The following is an 18,755-nucleotide window of genomic DNA, read 5'->3' as shown; positions in this document are numbered from 1 at the left end:
TGAATGGTGGGGTTCTGCTACTGCTGCTCGCAGCCAAACCAACCTGCCAGTGAGGAACTGAAGCAAGCCAATTCAGTTTTCAACAAGGACATGACTTTAATCACCCCATTGTTCAAGAAATGATATGCTCACTGCTTTTGAAAACAATAAATACATGTACAACCCTTTAGCCAAATTAGCCTTTTGGATAGTCATCATGAGACGAAAGCTTTGTGTTCTACTTTTTGCTGCACTGGCAGCCAAGCTGTAGGAGCAGCCAAACTCCTAGACAGGAGTTTGTCTATCTGTAGTCCTATAGAGAGATTTGTATTCCAAACAGTACTCACAACAATTGAAGCACAAGCAGCAGTTATCATACAAATACCTGCAGTATTTCCAGTCAGCTACAGAAAGTACATAATTGCTCAAATATATATATACAAATTGCACCCTTGCCATTCAAATTACTTTAAAAAGTCTTCCCTGATACATATGACATATGTAAGTCCGCATCTCAGTGATTTCAGAAGTTGTGTCCATTGCTGAAATTTGATCTATAGACACTTTAAACAAATTTGAGTCAAAAAGTCATGCAGATCTAATTTGCAGCATACAAATAAGAATGCTAGAAAAATAGATCTATTGCATATAACAATAATACAACATGTAACAACAAGTCTGCCAAGCTTTGTTTGGACCCACAACAGCATTACATCATTCCACATCTAAACAGAAGCATGGACCAAACTGAAGAGGTCAGCATCTTTTCTCAGTTATGTGCACAGAAGTTAAAGCTGCAAAGCAGGGTTTCTCTGGTCCGGGTCAGAGGCCTCATGGACACACAGAAATGTTCTTCACAAGACTTCGCTGCTCAGTGTCTAAAGAAGCTGTTCCCCTCCAGCCAGGCTATGAGACAGCACCACAGGAAAGCTGTGCCCTGCCTAACACAAGACTTGGCCATCCCTTAACTAGGAAATGCAGTGTAGTCACTCCAGATGACTGGGTCCTTCCTGGAGTGTGTCTCATGCACAGGAGATGCTGTGTAGTCATACTTGTGGAGTTGCAAAGCAGAGACTTGCAGTGCAGCAGCTCATACTGGTGTGATTTTAATGCACTGGAGTGGTGTAGTGCCCTGTTCTTGTAAAAGTCAGACTTTTCAAACAAGTGTCAGTAAAGCTAAAATTCACAGGGTGCATTCATGCTGATTGTGATCATTATATTGTTTACGCTAACGAGGGGAATCAATTTGTGCTTGTAAGCTTTGATGTTACACTTTGTGGAGGAGATCATTTCCTTCCTTCAAAAAAGAGAACATTTGGGGACAAGTGTGAAGGGTCTTCTCTGCATGAGTTAGAGAAGGTGTGTGGGGCAAATCAGTGTATTTCTGAGTACAGGAAGGAAGAAAATGAGCCTACAAACAACTGCAGTGGTTCAGGTAAATCCTTCCAGTTTTACATAGCCCTTTCTCCAGTTCATTATCTCTCTGGTAAATACAAGGAACCTTGAATGCTGCTGCAGCACTCAGATGGAATAAGGCACACAATTTTGGGCACATAATTTAAATCAAACAAAGGATTCATCCAAACTGGGTGAAAAGGTTGCTTTTGGATGTTCAGGAGAATAGAAAGCCTATCTGAAAAGTGGAGACAAAAGGTCTGGGCTTGCTTATCCTGGCAAACAAAGACTAGGAGGGAGCTCTGTTTGACCTGTAAAAAAGATACAGGTGAGAAGAAGAACTCCTTAAGCAGTTGGGCAGAAAAGACATTAGAAAAACTGTGTGTGAGTCCATGCATTTCTGCCTGCTTGTGAGAAGTAAGACCTTCCTGATGCTTCTGTTTGGCTGAGAGCAGTGAAGTCCTGGGAGATGCTCTGGTGGCTTATGTGAATGGAATGGGGATGAGGATGGGGAAAGTAGGGAGATACTGGAGGTTCCCATGATAGCAGGGGCTTCAGGAAAGCCTTTCAAACCTAGCAATGAATAACCACCAGAGTATGGTTTGCACGGTTTGTTTTCCTTGGGTGTACCAGAAAGAGAGAGATCTGAAGGAGAAATGTCTCACTAAAATGGCTTCTCTTCTTCTAGTACTTCAACAAAGCCCAGTCATATGCTGGACAGCCTTTTCCTGGACAGAGTCCTTGTTGCTTTTTTAAGAACATCTTCCTCTTTTACTGGTGTCGGCCCAGGCACTTGAAAATGGCAGTTTCCATTCACAGAGCTCTTCTCAGCATTACACGAGTCTGATGCAGTGATTCGGGAGCTGGAAGACTTTGAGTCCAAGGAAATCTGGCTGACAGCAACGCTGCCTACACTCTTGGAAGAGTACGTGTAAATCATCTTGAGGAAGGCAGACTTCGTATTTGTTTCTTGCTTGTAAATTATGATATAGCACTTAGGAAAAAATGTGCAACAGAGAATCCCATAGTTGGATATTAATATAACAATGATCTCCACTGCTGGTAAGTATTTGCCAAATGTAGTTACATAGACAGGGATAAATACAATCCATGCTATAAAGTAAATTAACATGCCAAAAGTTATGAACTTAGCTTCGTTGTAGTTCTCTGGTAACTTTCTGCCTTTAAAGGCACATATGAAGCAGATGAAGGCTAGAGCAGCTATGTAGCCCAGCATAATCCCAAAAGCCACAACAGAGCCCTCATTGCACTCCAGAATTATGGCTCTCGGAATAGAGAAATTTTGCTTTACAAAAGGCGTCCGAAATATTAGCCAGAAGGTGCAAATGATACCTTGAATCCCAGTGCAGATGAATACAATAAATATAGGTTTATAGGCGCACTTCAAGAAATTCTGCAGCTTGGGATCAAAACTAAAGGCTAGTAAAATTTTTAGTGATTTTATTAAAATGCATGAAATGCAGAGTGCAAAACTTATGCCAAAGAGGGCTTGCCGAGTTCTACATTTGAATTCAGTGGGTTCTCCTATGAAGAACACAGTGCTTAAAAAAATGAAGAAGTGGCTGAGGAGGATAATATAGCAGACAGTTAAACCTCCAGATGCCTTTACGACCGGTGTGCTCAAGTTTTTAGTGAATATTGCACTGATGGAAAAAATGAGCACAACCCCAAAGGCGGAGAGGAGAAGCAGGAAAATAGCAAACCAGTCTGTCCAGCCGAGGAAGTGGATCGTTTTTCTGTAGCATGTAGTGCTGTTCACGGGTGCCCAGTAGGTTTTGTTGTGGCACCGGTAGCAATAATCCATATCTGAAAGCAAAAAAAAGGTGGAGATAACTCAGGAACCCAAAGAAAATAAACTACTGAGTGAATGGTAAAGCCTTGTTATACAAGAAAGTGGGAAGGGTTATGAGGCATGGGCCAGGCCTGCAGCCACCTGGAGTACCCCTTGCCGTAGACACACTTCACTGGCAGCATGGTGGTGGCCTGGGTTTGAACCAATTGCCCTACAGGGAGTGGAACTGCAGCTCTTTCATTTACCTAGTTCAACAAGAAAAAAATCTTTCTTTGTTCAGAAGTCTTTTGAAATGCAGCAGCAAGAACACACACTGATGTAGATTCCACTTTCAAAGGTTACTTTTCCTGTGAAATTCCTGTTATCAGCTACAAAGAAATGTCAGAATTGTTTGAATAATAAAAGGGAAAACATGCAATTTCTTTTTTCTAACTATCAAGACTTCAGAAGTACATTGTACCCCAGTTTTCTTAATTCCATCTCTCTTTTCCATATTTAATTCCTTCCTTTTATAAACCTCACTCAAACTGTAAATGAACCAGCATAAGCATCAGATTTGATAGTAATACTACTGCACTGTCATACGAAACATCACAGTACTTCTACTTAAGATAAAAACATGCCAGCAAGCAAATAAATAGCCCCTGTACGATTCTGTTGATCTGTAAATAAACCTTTATTTGGATCACAATTCTTTACCTGTTTGATTGCTGTAGTGGTTTTCTGGGCAGTAAACGCACTCATAGCAACATGTGTGTGGACTTTCTGTAACCTTCTTCATCTGCCCTGGTCTGCAGTGCTGGGAACATGTTGATGGGACCTTCTGCAGCGTGCAGAAAACAAAACAAAGTAAAAATAAATAAGCTCAGGCATTACCGGTTACTATGAATATTTAAAATAAACCTTCAGTAGTACCATGATTTGAACTCTTTGTATCTAACATATTTTTTAGGGAATCTGAAAATGATGTTAAAAATGTGAAGTAGGCGCTGTATTTCTTACATTTTCTCCAGGAAATGACAGGATGGGGCCCTATTTACCTGACCATTTCACTTTTTGGCCCTTAATCAGTGCAATTATATGTAACTTTAAAATCCACAGCCAAGTGCCTCATTCAGTTTTGAAACTGGAAGATAAACTGCTGGGATCCAGATCCAGAGAAAGAACAGAAGCATCTGGGAGGGGTTTCAGATGGGCCACACCACAAATGCAGTCCTGACACCCTGCTCAGCAGCAGTGAGACCAGAGCAGATTCCCTGGCTCTATGAGACATGTTTCTGCCATGTCACCCACACAGCAGCTCATCCCTGGGTCATCAGGCACTATTCCAGGTGTGTGTTGTCAGGACCTTCTCTCAAGAGCTGGATTCAGGGTCTTATTCCAAAGATAAGCCTTGTAAATGGAGTGACAGTCCTGAGGAATGGTACTCTTTCTTCTCTTTCCAGGTTAGGGCTTACAAGCTGCCATCCTGGGCAGTGCCACAAAGAAGGACAAGACAAAAGGTCTTCTGTCCTTAGCCTCTTCTATCTACACAGAAACTACATTCATCCCACCTTGTAAACAGCCCTTCCTTTGGCCTGCTAGCACAGAGCCACACTGAGTTAGAGCTGCACAAAGCCCCAAAGCCTTCACCATGCACAGATGATATTATCTAGCTGGAACTGATTGGGGCCAACTACTCCTCTTGTCTGCACTGGTGCTGGGGCTCCATATGGTGCCACCTACCTCATACTCCTGTGTTTGTGCTGACCCCAGATCTAACAGGAGTAAATAATCAACAAGGCCTTTTTTTTTCCCCAACTGTAGACAGTAGACACGAATCTACTTGTGGAAAATAAATGGTTGCCCCGTGTAAGACAGGAGACACATACAAGTAGTCATTTTCTGTTCTAGAACACATTGTCACATTCTGGAATAGTATCCTTTGGACAGTTGTGAGTTCTGATTTACTCATCATGGGAAACCTCTTAGGGGAACTGTGGAGAAATAACTTAATTTCAAATCACTGAGAATGCTTACAGGCTCATGCGTTTCTCAGGATGCATAAATGCAGTTGAATCTTATCTGGTGAGGATGCATCATTCTTAAGGGAGAATATGTTAGCAAATGAGTGATTTTTTACACACACTTCAGATGCCAACACCAGAGGAAGGAGGGTGCATATAAATTAAATTTTAGGTGTTATGTCAACAAATTAAGAGTTACCTTTAAATCCAGAAAATCTTTTTTTTTCTCCTCATCCTCAAAGATGAAGTAACCATTTTCTGGGTCATATTCTGCCATAGTGGTGATTTCCATGCGGCCATCAACTTCTTTCCAAAGAAGTACATCATAACCAGAGCTCATATCACCTTTGGAGTCAAACTTAATTTCTTTATCATCATCAATGATTGTAACTCTTTTAAGTTCTTCAAGGAGCTGAAGATAAATATAGGAAACAATGACTTACATCAGTGTCATTTCAGTGTGATACACTAAATAGTTTAACATTACTGTGATAATATCAAAGTAAGAGATTTTTTACAAGTGTTATAATCTTAAAAGGGATCCATACAGCTGTTAACCTTATGTCCTACCAAGATTTCTATTATTCTGACAATCCTTGTTGATCTTAAAAATCTATTAAGCACAAATAGTCAAATAAGGCATACAGGACACAATCCCAGTTCATGAGGAGACTGCAAGTGTATTTTCATTAGCCACCATGGCTGCAAACTGAAGTACTGTTTTTATTGCTTTGCAAGCTTAACAACTTTTGGCAATAAGTGTTAATTAACAATAAAAAACAAAACAAAGATTCAGTGAATGGCTGAATTTGGCTGTCCCTTGAAAAGCATTTTTACATGGATCCCTGTGTGACAGTAATAGCATTTAAAGAATATGCTGGCACACCTATTATTTAAAAGGCTCTGGCATAGATAGATATATGTGTAAAAAAAGTCTGGCATTTATAATGTGTGGGTTTTTTCTTCATATGCAACATCACTTTTTCACAATTTATATATTCTCACTACCTGTCTACCAATTTATGAAGAAATAAAACATGAGTCTAAGTGACATTTCATTTGATCTGGACATTGTGCATTCTTGCATCTTCAGCTTCAAAAAGAAGGATCTAGTAATTAGTAACATCGTTATTTAATTTATATTTATTTTTGCAAATATGTAATAGCAATGACTGCTATTTCCCTGTATGTTGAAAGAATGATATGGTTTTGCTGTATCCTTATTTTTAAATATACCCGTTTCTGGAGGGGCTGGAGTTAGTTTAGAAGAAATGTGTTACAGAAACAGCACTGGGAGAAGAGCTCTCTCTCCAGTTTCTCTTTCAGTTTCTCCAAAAATTCTTGGCCTCTTAAAAAGACGTTAAATTTGGATGGTTTGGGATTTAATTCAACAATGATGTAAATACAGCTCCATAAAGTTGCATCCCCTGTAGAACAATCATGAATTTGTCCCATCTGCATTTACAAAGTCATGGAAGAGTTTGATTGTTACTGTGGCTGTTGTTTTTTCCAAACCCCTTATCTTGGTTTGACCTGCCCTGACCCAGGATAAGAGGTCAGAGCAAGTCAGAGTGCTTCAGTGGGTGTTTGACTTTTAAATGAACTTTTGTTTAATCCACTGAGTAAAAGTGTGTAAAAGTGAATACTCCTGAGCAGGTTCTCAGGTAAAAGGTCAGGTCAGGTTTACTTGTCTGATTTTTCCTGTTCTTTTCCCACCTTGTAAAGTCTGATAACAAGCACCTCACTCATCTTCAAGATTGCATCACATTTTTCTATCAGTCATTTCCCTGAAAATCACAATCAGACATGAAAATGGTCTGCTGCATTTTCATTTCCAAGAAAAATTACATTACAGAGGAGTGTTACTACTATAACACTGTAATACTGAGTATTACAGTGGTTAGCAGGAACAAGACCAATCATTAGTGGCAGAATATCTATGTCAGCCAGACTGATTGCATGTTTATGTTCTATCCCGTACAAGTAAGATGTTCCAGCAAGCAGCTTAGAGACTGGAGTCTTCATCCAAGCTGATGCCTTCTTTGATGATGATTGGGAAACTGTTAGGTTAGCTTGTGGATGTCCAACTTTTTGTCTTGCCTGGGCCATACTAAATGAAGAGGAACTATCTTAGGCTGTGCACATGTAGTTTGCTCTAAAAGTAATGCCTCCTGTTTATTTCCATGGATCAGGTAGTTATCTGTATATAAACTGCAGTAATACTTCTCAGTCTACAGTAGAATACAGACATGGCTTATCATCAGCAGTTTTCATGCCTGTGTGGGCCAAAACAAGGGAAGAAAGCTAGATTCCAGTTGTCATCACTAATTAACAACTGCTGCTCTGGGAGATGAGCTGTGGTTTCACTTGGCTCATTTGGTGTTGAGGAAAGGCAGAAACAGAGCAGTCACTCAATAGAAGTACTACACAAGCAAATCCAGGAATGCAAGAGGAAAAAATGAGACGGAAATTATATATAGAGAACGAGACCTCAAAGGATTAACGCCTTACCTCCCAGGGGGTGAAAGCAGAGGGATCCTTGCAGTTTCTGTCTTTGCATTGCCCTTTTATGGCATGGGCAATGGCATAGACTGCAAGTATAGTACTATGGATAAATCCTGGTTCAATATTGGCATTCAAAAAATCATCTCTCCAGATCTGCTGTTTATTCTCAACGTTTTGCATCAGATCATACTGTGATTGGCTTGAAATACACATTTGAAAATCGTAGTTGTCCAGGTGTGCACAGACTGACAAAAGCATAATATATTCAAGTAAAAACTTGTTGTTTTCAGTGGGCCTTTCATGAAGATTTCTCAGAAAGTCTTGAAATGTTGACATGTCCTTGTTTTTAAATCCAAATCCCACAACAGTTCCCAGCTTTCTGATGTTAGGCATTGTACTGATTTTCACTGCAGTTGACCAGTTATCACTTGCAATCCAAATCTTTTTTACCTTTCTCTCAATTGCCTTCTTAAATAGTTTGAGCACATGGAATTGTCTCATAAAGACCACAATAACGTTTACTCTGGTTTCCTTGACAATCTTCTCGATTGCACGATCAACTTTTGTATGAAAGGTGTTATCAGAGAGATAGGCAGGCAGCATTTCTTTAAAGGCTATGCAAACACTGTTTGCCATGGCCTGGACACCAAAACTCTCCACAGCAAAGCGCCCGTTGTCATCATCTGTGGCTATTACTCCAATCCAATTCCACCCAGACTCACAGATCAGGTGGGCCATTGCTCTTGTCTGATGGAAATCACTGGGGATAGTCCTCAAGAAAGAAGGAAAACGGATTTTGTCACTGAGGATTTCAGCTGATGATGCAGGACTGACCTAGGAAGAGATAACTGTTTAGTTATGGAAGTGATCTCCTCCAAAAGATTCTGAGAGCCCCAAAACTTCCACTATTGCATTTCCATCTATCCTGTGACTGAGTGCAAACACAGGGCAGCCAAACAGGGCAGAATTCCTAACCCTGCTGTTGGAACATAGGCCTGTATCCAGCACCCTTTCCCTCGTTTTCATCCTTGTGCACCTACTTGCTTTATTGAAAACAGAGAATAAAACATTGTAAATTGATCTGACAGTTATGTCAGTATAAGTATTTTGATTTAACATGTAGAAATACCTTCACCACTATTCAAAACAATACTTAACAAATTGGAAGTACTCAAATGTCAGGTCTGTTATTAAAATTTCCAGTAGGCCAACATTTTGCAATGTTGTTCTAGCACTATGTTAGTACAGTCCACCCTCTTATTTATATTCTCTCAAAAATTTAGTTACTGTGATTTAAGGGGGTCACAAGGTCTGTTAGAGGTTCCTATCAGAAAAAAAAAAGAGTGTCTAATACTAAAGAAGGATATATTTTTTCCTTATGTAGAAATTTTAGCCTTACTATTGTGAATGCAGCAAGAAAAAACATAATTGAAAAAAAATGTAATTTAAATGTATTTACTTTTTAACCTTTGTCTAATTTGTTGTTTTTCCTACTGTAATATTTCTTACCTTGCTTGACAGTTCTTAACAAGTCTAAGCTTCCCAAAATGAGAGCCACCTATCTGGTGAAGTTATCAAATCTTAATGTCAGCAGATTGCAGATGCTATTGATGAGAAAAGTCTAGTAGGTCACCTTTTCCATCTCTGTGTCACAATCTAAATTTGTTTTATCATTTTCCTTTTAAGTAATTTCAACTGCAGCTCTTAATTTATATATCAAATATGGCTCCCATGGTGGAGCTGGAGGCCACAGTTATTTCCTCCCAATGTGGAGGACAGGATTCAGAAGTTATTAGAAGTTATATTTAGTTCATATTTCAAATATTTTGCATGTTTATGCTACTTTGCATTACCTTCAGGTAATATATGTCAAATTACCAAAATCAGTGTGCAGCCCAAAATGAATTTGGTTTCGATCACAATTTTTTTTCTTGTAACAGTGAAAGTAATAATGGAAGCACCAGCCTAAGTGGAAGCATAGGACTGTATGAACTAGAAATAGCACTGGAGTAGCTGGAAATAGAGAAGGATGTTTGGGGAAGGAGTAGTCATATTCCTTCTCTTCTATAGCTGCTTGAAGAGCAGCAGGACTAAAACTTTTTTTTTTTAGAGCAACTGTGACTTGCAGTCCCTCCAATTAGAGACTCATCTAGCCATGGTAAATTTGATCCTCTGTCTCAAACGAAATAATTCCCTTACACCTACCTGTGGGATTAGTTGCAAAGCCAATAGCCTTGAAACTGCCATTGACACCTCAGAGTAGCTGGCTCCGGTGACTGCCTTAATTCTTGGTACATAGTCTGAATAGTTACATTTGAACTCTACAATATCCTTAGAAGTATTGGATTTGGACAGGAACCTCAGAGCAGATGCCATGGCTTTTGTAACTTCTGCACAGGTATCATAGATTTCATAGCCCAGAGTAACTCCAGATAATAATGTCGAATTGTTGATCATTTCAATAGCATGTATCATTGCAAGAGTCTGAAGAAAAATTTGGATTTCAAAGCTGTCAGGAAACACAGAAGTTTCATTTTAGAAAAAAAAATATTTCTGGAATAAGACTGAAGCAAATTCTGTTCACATCCTTTAGCTTTGCCAGCTACTGAAAGGAAATGCTTGGTGTGAAGTGCTTGTGTTATATAGAATTAGATTTAGAGAATATCACAAGTTGGAAGAGACCCACAAGCATCATTAAATCCATATCCCAGCTCCACAGAGGACCACTCAAATTTTAAATCCTATGTCTGGGAGTGCTGTTCGAACACTTCTTGAACTCCAGCAGCTTGGGGCTCTAACCACGGCCCTGGGGAGCCTGTTCCAGTGCCTGACCACCCTCTGGTGAAGAACCTTTAAATAACACCCAACCTGACCCTCCGTTGATTCAGATTCATGCTGTTAAAAAAATAGAAAATCATATTATTTTCTTTCTCACTTAAGTGGTAGGATAATCATAATCAACGCATGACTCGATGATCTCTAAGGTCCCTTCCAACCCGCACGAGACTATGAGACTATGAGATGAAACACTTGAATTATACCCAAATAAAAATACTTTTCTGAAAAACAGGCACTAAATCCACAGTTACAGCACCAAGTGAAATCTTCAGAAAGTATCTGTCACAGTCAGTTCTAATTTGCCCCATTCAGCCCAGCAATTTTTGTTTGTCTCTTTGTTTGTTTGTTTCAATATATTTACTTTCACCAAAAACATGAAACAAAAGACTAGAAGAAAACATTTCAGAAGTTAATGTCTTCTTGCACTTGCACAGATGCTCCTAACGTCCACTCTAAGACTGACAAAATCAATAGAGCTATTCTCTTTATCTTCATTCGATAGTTTCTTAATCAGAGCTATGCTAATACAGGCTGCCTGCAATGCAACCAACTCTCTTCTTAAGCACGGGTCTCTGAAGTTTGTGTATCTTGAAACCAAAACAAATTTCAAATGGAACTGATACAATATAGGACTGTAGAAAAATAATAAAATACAGACAAAATGCCCAACTTTGACATCATTTTGAAATAAACCCATATGGATTCCCTATATTAAAATAAAACTTATGGATTTGTGCCTGTATTAAAATGAAAGAAAATGCATCTATGAATTTATACTATATCATATTCTTGAATTTACGAAACGCAGAATATGGAGTCAATGAAATAAATATTTTGACGTGCTGTATAAATGTGAATGCATACATGACATGGTGTCTATTCTGTTTATCCCATCATACAATGCCACAATTATAATACAAAAAGTAATTTGATAACTGATTACAATGGTTGCAACATTGACAGTAGTACAATAGACTACTAGCGTGGGTGTGAGGGGCATACTGCTATATGTGCTTAGACTAAATTGAGCAGCCTGTCTGTGATCAAAGTATTTAGGTGCAACTTCACAACTGCAAGCCAGAGTTCTTCAGATACAGAGCAACAAAACTGCATTAACACGATAATTAAATGGTTCCTCAACAAAAACTTCTAGGGCTATGTGATTCAATATGAAGACTGAAAATAGGATCAAATAACCATTCCCTTCCCTCTTCAGTCATGGTATTTTCTATGACATCCTAGTTAAGTTATGAGCAATTTATTTGATGTCCAAATTCTTCTAAAAACTGAGAAATGCAAGAGAAACAGATTCTGTTGATCACAATACTAGGTGTATTTGCCTGATTTTGGTGATCTCCAAGCTGTTACATGTGTAATTTGCCGTGTTACTCACCCAGCACAGTTCTGAATTACTGGCTTGATAGGATGCTCTTCTGGATGCAGCATTTCACTGTGAACTGCAAACAAACCTCCTATAATAATGTCTCCTGGAGAACTGGCACCCACAAAGTCATCCGTATTCTGGCAAGCAGAAGCAGCGTCAGAGCTGATCACAAAGGGAATCAGCATTAAGCTGAACAATGCCATGCTTCTGCTTCACCTGCTCGATCCCAGCTTTAAGTCCATTAGGCCAGCTGCAGTGCCAGCAAGTGTTTCTATGTCATCTATAAACAGCAGCAAAGGAGAAAAGGCAGAGCTCCAAAGTTAGTCACATCTCATAAGGTGCTTGTATTTGCTTCACTGACTCAGGTTACTTTATTGGAACTCCAAAGCAATGTTGTCACTTAAAGCGTGAGAGTGCAGGGGAGTGAGAGGGAAGGAGAAAGAGCTATGAATTTAAAAGGAAGTGCTGGACATAAATCTGTTCTGTGGTGTTCAAAAGTTATTATACTTAATCTGAAACACTCAGTAAATATTTTTGTATAAATTTGGGCTTGCCTTGGACGCTTTCCAGCTGATTGCTGGGTGGAGAAATATCATGTAATATGGCAATGATGTTACTGCCACTGTAATTTAAGAGTCTGATCCAAAGAGTACAGAAAAAAAAAGGCCCTGTTGCTACAGTGGTCTTTATATCAGACTGAGGAAAACAAAAGAAAGCAACAACAACACACAAAAAAAAAAACCTAAACAATCAACAAAAATAAAAAAGTAAATCTGAATTATTATATTCTGCCTTTTTTTCTCACTTACTCTTTATAGATAGAGTATCCATTTGCAACAGAACTATTAACCACAAATGCAAAAGCTAATCATCTATTAAATCACCATTCAGCAGCTTCTTTTTTTATAATACAGAACCTTGCCTTTCTTTCTCTGTGGTAATCTCACTGGTAGTTCACTGTATACAGTAAACAGCTATCTACATTTTCTTTAATGTATCTAATGACATGCACTTATGAGCAGATTAAGATACCAGTTTATTCTGCTTTGTGCTGACTTGTAAAAATTTAATTTATTCCACAGATATTCCTCTTGATTTATAGCAGCATAAACATAGTTAGAACCTGACCCCGAGTTATCCACCTGCAAAAATACATGTACCTACTTCTTTCCACCCAAGTAATGCTCCCTCAAGCCTAATTCCAGATACCCAGATGTTTAACTTTCCCTGACTTTGCATATAATTTCTAAACCTTCTGACAAACAATACCTTATGCTGTTAAAGTTTGGGATTGGAGGTAGTCATTTTGTTGAGCAAGTCACGAGAAATCTGCAGCTGTGAGCCTCTAGTATAAAATGCACCATTTAAGCAGCTAACACTAAGTACTACTTTAAGCATACAATGGAAATAAAATCAGAACTTGAAATGTATTACTGTTTTTTATTAGAAGCAGGAAATAAGCATTCCTCTGGCCAATACCTTAAAAGATATTAATTTATATAGAAGAGGATTTTACCTAGAAACAAAAATTCTTGCTTGCTCTCTCTGGAAAGTGGAAGTTGACAAAATAAACATCACAAATAATTGGTTCCCAATTTCTTGTTATTTATAAAAACACAATGATATGAAGTGTGCTTTACATTCAACTACACTGAGTTTGTGTCATAGTGCATTGCAGGGACAATATTTTCACAGGGAGGGGTCTTTTATTGTTATTGCTTGTTTTCAAGACCCACATCTCATAACTATTGCTAGTGGTGAGGAATACTTTAATGTTTTATTGAAATAAATCATCCTACTCAGGTATTGAAGAACCAACTGTAAGCGCTTGTGAACATGCTTTTTCACTGATAGTTAAGTACCAATAGAAGTAAGTGTATAATAAAATTGTTCTTTGTAATTTAATGACATATCATTGGATTTTCACAGTCTTCTCAGTTGTCTGCACAGGAATATTTCTTGGGGAAAACACAGGAGAAGGTGACACCTCTATATGTCTGCAAGATAAGACTGCAATCAGTTCAAGTGAACTTTAGTATCACCATGTCTAAGAAGCATCCTTTAATAAACTGTGGAAAGGCAGAAAGCATGACTTACCAAACCCAAAGATAAGATGAGAGACACAGGTGAATTATAAGAGGCCTTAGAAGATCGGGGTGCAGACAGAGATACTCTGTTAGTGTCACTATATGCCTCAGAGTGTCTTGCTACCGTGCCAAGATGTTTTTTTCCACATGGTCTTCAGCTTCCTTTTGAGAAGAACCAGAATAAGAGACTTTTAGGAAATGGTCTTGCCAAGTTCAGCATTAATCCTGCAGGCGGCTTCTTGCAAATTCACAGCTTTTAAGTTTTTGGCAGCAGTGGCACATATATTCAAAGTCTCCACAATTCAATATGTGCAAGAGAAGCCAGAGATAGCTGTGTGGATACAGCAGTGGATACGTGCAAATGGACCACCTGCTTCCCATCTTTGCAGCCCCTAAAGCTTGACAGGTTATGGTGTCTGTGCAGAAGGAAGTTTTGCAACTGCCAGTAGCTTGGTCAAGAAGACTGTTCCATGCAGGAAATAAGTACTTCTTTGACTCAGATTTAGTTATTTTATGGATATATCAATGCACTAAATTCTAACAGAAATACTTTATCTGTAAAGCCCTATATATATAGTCAGACAGTGTTAAAGAAGAAAGATGCTTTTCATCACTTCCTATTGAAAACTGACTGCAAAGCAGTCATGTGTTTTCATATGAGCCTTGCTCTAGGTGTCTATTTCAATATCATATCTACATTTCAAAATCTCAGACTGCATCTATACTAAGAACTACAACAGCAAAATAGTTGGAATTGAAGTAAAAATATCATGAAGAGAAAATATTGGTTAGAATTGCCAACTTTGTAGATTAATAGAACTGTTGTAATCAACCCTAGGATGTTACATTACTCAGTCTCTGAGAAAGAATTTTAAGTAGAAAGAAGCAGATATTGAATTACTTCACTTTAATTATCTCTAAAAAAGTATTCTACTAACTGGGAATAGACTTAGCTTAATATCAATGCTAAAATTAAAGAATATAAAGGAAAATACCAATTTTTTACATTTGTGTCCAATTAAAAATCATCATTAATCATTAAAAAAAAAAAAATCCAAACAAAAAGCCAGCAGTGAAATAGAACCTGGGTGAAAGCCAAAGAACATTAATTCCTGAGAAGCAAACTAACTCAATTTTCAGGTTCACTGGGTTTGTCCTCTAGAATGTGTCAGCTGAGCTGAGCAATGGAGAGGACGAGTCCTTTTTTTCTCCATCAGGTCACAGCATTATAATGTGCCCCATGATTTTCTCTGAAAGTTGAATGTCCTCTGATGCAAATGGCCCCGTTAGATTACTTCTAGTGGAGAGCCTAAGAAGAGGTTGTGACAGCGCCTTTACCTTCCTGCACTAGCTGTCAGCGCATTCACTGGGCTGTCCCACAGTAATTCCTTCTTCAGAAAGGTTAATAGTCAATGCTGTGTATGCATCTCTGCTGTTTATGCTACAGTAAGCCTATAAGAAATTGAAGTAGCTCTGGTTCAGCAAAGTTGTGTGTATGTAGAGGGAATTACAGATCATTTCTAAGATCCTTGAGTTCAGAGCAGACATTTGTTTATTTTCTTTCTCTGATATTTGAACATGCTTAGATAAGCCTTTCAGCCAAATATAATTTCAAAATGAAAAAATCAAGTGAATTTTACTTTTCTGACACTAAGGAAAATCATGTTAGTCATTCCAAATTTGAAGTTGCCAGTAAATGGAAGTATTTATATTGTTGGTTTAGGATTTATTGCTGTTGTTTCAAAATAATCTAGCAAGACTGTTTCTATCCCACCCAGCCAAGTTGGTAATCATCTGTGTAGGACAGAAGCAGAACAGTTTTTCATGAATACACTGTGACAGCCATCATCCAGTTGATTAAAGTGCTATTTCCGGAACTATTTACCAGGATTTCTTTTTTTACCTTTTTTCCATATTCTCTTCTCTTTCTAGGAAAACAAATAAAAATGTCATTCACCCATTGACAGTGCAAATATCTGGGCCCAACCTGTAGTACAATCCAGAGGGAAAGCAAATCTCTAGCCCAGATATTTGGACTGTCTCCTCAGAGTGTAGGGCCCTGTGGCCTTTCTGCCAGCAACTACTTGGTGTTTGAGTGAGACCCTTGATACATAAAGGAGATGTCTGAGGTCTCTCCACTCCCAGTGCCCCCTACTCATTGCTATGACACTGAGGATTTGTTTGAGAAATGTCTGCTAGCCTGACAGCTAAAAACCATGCTAAGAGTGTCAGTATGTTTTTAGAATTTCTTAGAAATTCTAATTTACAGTTTCTTAGAAATTCCCATGTTTGTGATGCCTAGTGTATGTGACATGTTCTTGAAATTCCTATCTGCAAGAAAGCCAGTCTAGGGATCATCTCATATGCAAATATCAAAGTCTAGTGAGACTGAGGGTGATGCTTAACTTCTAGTATTATTAATAGTGAACAAATCTTAAAATAGAAAATTAATTTTAAAAATCTAAGTGTTTAATTACTTTAGATATTCCCAAAGGAATTGGACATGGGCAACCTTAATGTTGGACATGGAGTTTTCAAAGAACAGCTAGTTTCCTAAATCCAAGTAGTTGTTTTGATGACCTTGTACTTGTTCTCACTGAATCACTTTTGCGAATAATACTTTGTGCTTGCTTGTTTTGTAGTTGCTGTTCTTTAAAAATATGTGCTTTTATCTTTTTTTTAATTATTATGGAGCTGAAGTAGATTTGACAACCATAAGAAATCATTAGAAGATGAGGACTGAAAAAATACTGTTTTGGGAGAACACATTGAAAATCAGGTGACCCTGCTTTTAAGAGAATGTCTTTGATTCTAAGAGATGTTGGGGAAATGCTCTTTGACTCAACCTTCAGTTAGTGCAGATATTATTATGTGTGAGAATGATAATTCATTTCCTTCCCTTCCTCAGCATAGCTTAGCAAGAGCTGTTCTGGAAAGCATAGGTTTAAATGTTTTCAGATAAAAGGAAAAGTGGAGACCATGTCTCCAAAATGTGTGGATGACAATATCTAGTATGGTACATGCATTTTGACAGTTTTTTGAGCACTGATTCAAGGTTGTCATCATCACCCGAATTTTGGACTTTTAAAAATTATTTAGTATTTTGAGATCTTAAAAGAACTCAACTTACATTACAAGGCTTAACAGATTGTGTTATAAAAGTAAGCATACATCTGCAAAAAGCGTACAGACAGAACAGGTGACACTCATAAAAATTCCTTTCAGATAAGGAAAAGAACCCCAGACAGTAAACCTGCAGGAGTCACTCTGGATATTGACTCAATCTTCAAAGCTAAAAACCCAGAAAAAAGGAATTATTTCAAACTGGGAATGGTTCCTGGTAAAAACTCATTCTTAAAATCTCTTAGAATAGAACTCAACATATTTCCTACAAAATATTTTGCACTGTCAGTTAAAAAGAGCTCATATACACAAAAATAATGTACTATTTGCTTTGACTAACCAGAAAAATGGAAAAAAATATTTAAACCATTTCTCCTCTCTGACAAGTAACTGTCTTTTAATGTATACCACAAGAATATACAAGTCATTAATCTACAGTTACACACCTGTACATGTATCTTTAAGAAATACATAACAGAGTGGTTAACAGTATATAAAAACATGAGTGATATTAATTTTGATATAAACTTTTTTGCAGTCATCCAGTGCTTGAACTTGGAGTTGTAGAACAACTATTATTATCTTCTTTAATTGGAAGAAATAAAGTCAGCTGCAAGTCAAAAGATTGCAAGAATTGATTAAAATCTATAAAGGATGGAGAAAAATGAAATGTGTCCCAATGTAGGACAGAATTTGCATGATTTCATAGAAAATTGGTAGTGTTTTTTTGTTTGTTTGTTTGTTTTTTTAAGTTAGTATTTTCCTAGAGAGACATTTTATAAATGTTATGTCTTTCACATGAGTTTTGTATTAAGCTATTCCCTTTAAGATTTGAGAGGTTGAGCCCTAAACGTTTTACTACGTTACTTTGAAATCTTCCCATGTTTCAGCAGCAAAAGGGTTTGATATCGGCTTTTTAATTCCATAAGACAGAAATAACTCCATGAGAAAGAAAGAGGTATCAAAAGTTTGAGGCCAGGACACGTAGAATTTTCCCATCTGTTTTCTTCATGTTTTTATATCGGTATGGTTTCCTTCTTTTCATACATCTTTCTTTTTTTACTTGGAATTACATTACTCACTGAAAAAGTCCTGCTTTCACTTTTGCTTCCAGTGATAAGAAAAGTCACGCTTGTGAGACACCTTAGAAAAACATTAGCTTAAAAACATTAGCTTAAAAAATTGCTCTATTTAAAAGAAAATATAATTGTATTTTGTAACTAATGGTTGCCTAACTTGGACCATAAGCTAATAATAACTTTCATATTCAAGGTGGTTAAAATCCTTTATATACCTCAAACACAATAAAATTAATTTATTATCAGTCTCCATGAACTACAGAATAATTCTTGTTTACATGGATGAAAAATTCCTTAGCATATATAGTACTCTAGGTTGTATGTGGGCAGCAGATTCTGGAGACCACATATTATTCTTACAAGGTAATTTCATTATTATTTTCACAATTAAAATGGAATGATACTGATAATGGTGGTGGTGGTGGGTAGCATTTCTATTAGTTTTCTGGCATCTAAATCATTAGAGTCTGTGAATATATATTTAAATTAACTAAAGGTGATTCATAATTACAAGATTCGTAGAAGTGAGGTAGTAGGAAAAGTCTC

At 37.6% G+C, this 18,755-nt stretch overlaps 1 protein-coding gene across 1 annotated transcript; it reads right to left on the bottom strand.

Moving 5' to 3' along the window:
- Positions 1-71: 71 nt before the first annotated feature.
- GPRC6A (G protein-coupled receptor class C group 6 member A) lies at positions 72-12,201 on the bottom strand. The gene is made up of 6 exons (XM_015858587.3): positions 11,930-12,201; positions 9,904-10,207; positions 7,705-8,532; positions 5,393-5,605; positions 3,887-4,010; positions 72-3,201 (listed from the first exon to the last, which is right to left on the bottom strand). The coding sequence occupies exons 1-6, from the start codon at positions 12,121-12,123 to the stop codon at positions 2,081-2,083; spliced, it is 2,784 nt and encodes a 927-aa protein (XP_015714073.2). The 5' UTR covers positions 12,124-12,201; the 3' UTR covers positions 72-2,080.
- Between the last annotated feature and the right edge of the window lie 6,554 nt (positions 12,202-18,755).

The sequence above is a fragment of the Coturnix japonica genome, chromosome 3, assembly GCF_054131305.1.
Source record: "Coturnix japonica strain WE chromosome 3, WE-NBRP24, whole genome shotgun sequence".
Taxonomy (NCBI): Eukaryota; Metazoa; Chordata; class Aves; order Galliformes; family Phasianidae; genus Coturnix; species Coturnix japonica.
Note: the sequence above shows the minus strand (reverse complement) of the source record. Positions and strands in the feature narration are given on the sequence as shown.

Excerpts from the sequence above, each read along its gene's own strand:
- GPRC6A (XM_015858587.3), bottom strand. The coding sequence starts at position 12,123 with ATGGCATTGTTCAGCTTAATGCTGATTCCCTTTGTGATCAGCTCTGAC. Across the intron at positions 8,533-9,903 it reads CTTTGCAACTAATCCCACAG|GTCAGTCCTGCATCATCAGC; the intron begins GTAGGTGTAAGG and ends ATCTCTTCCTAG. Across the intron at positions 5,606-7,704 it reads CTGCTTTCACCCCCTGGGAG|CTCCTTGAAGAACTTAAAAG; the intron begins GTAAGGCGTTAA and ends ATTTATCTTCAG.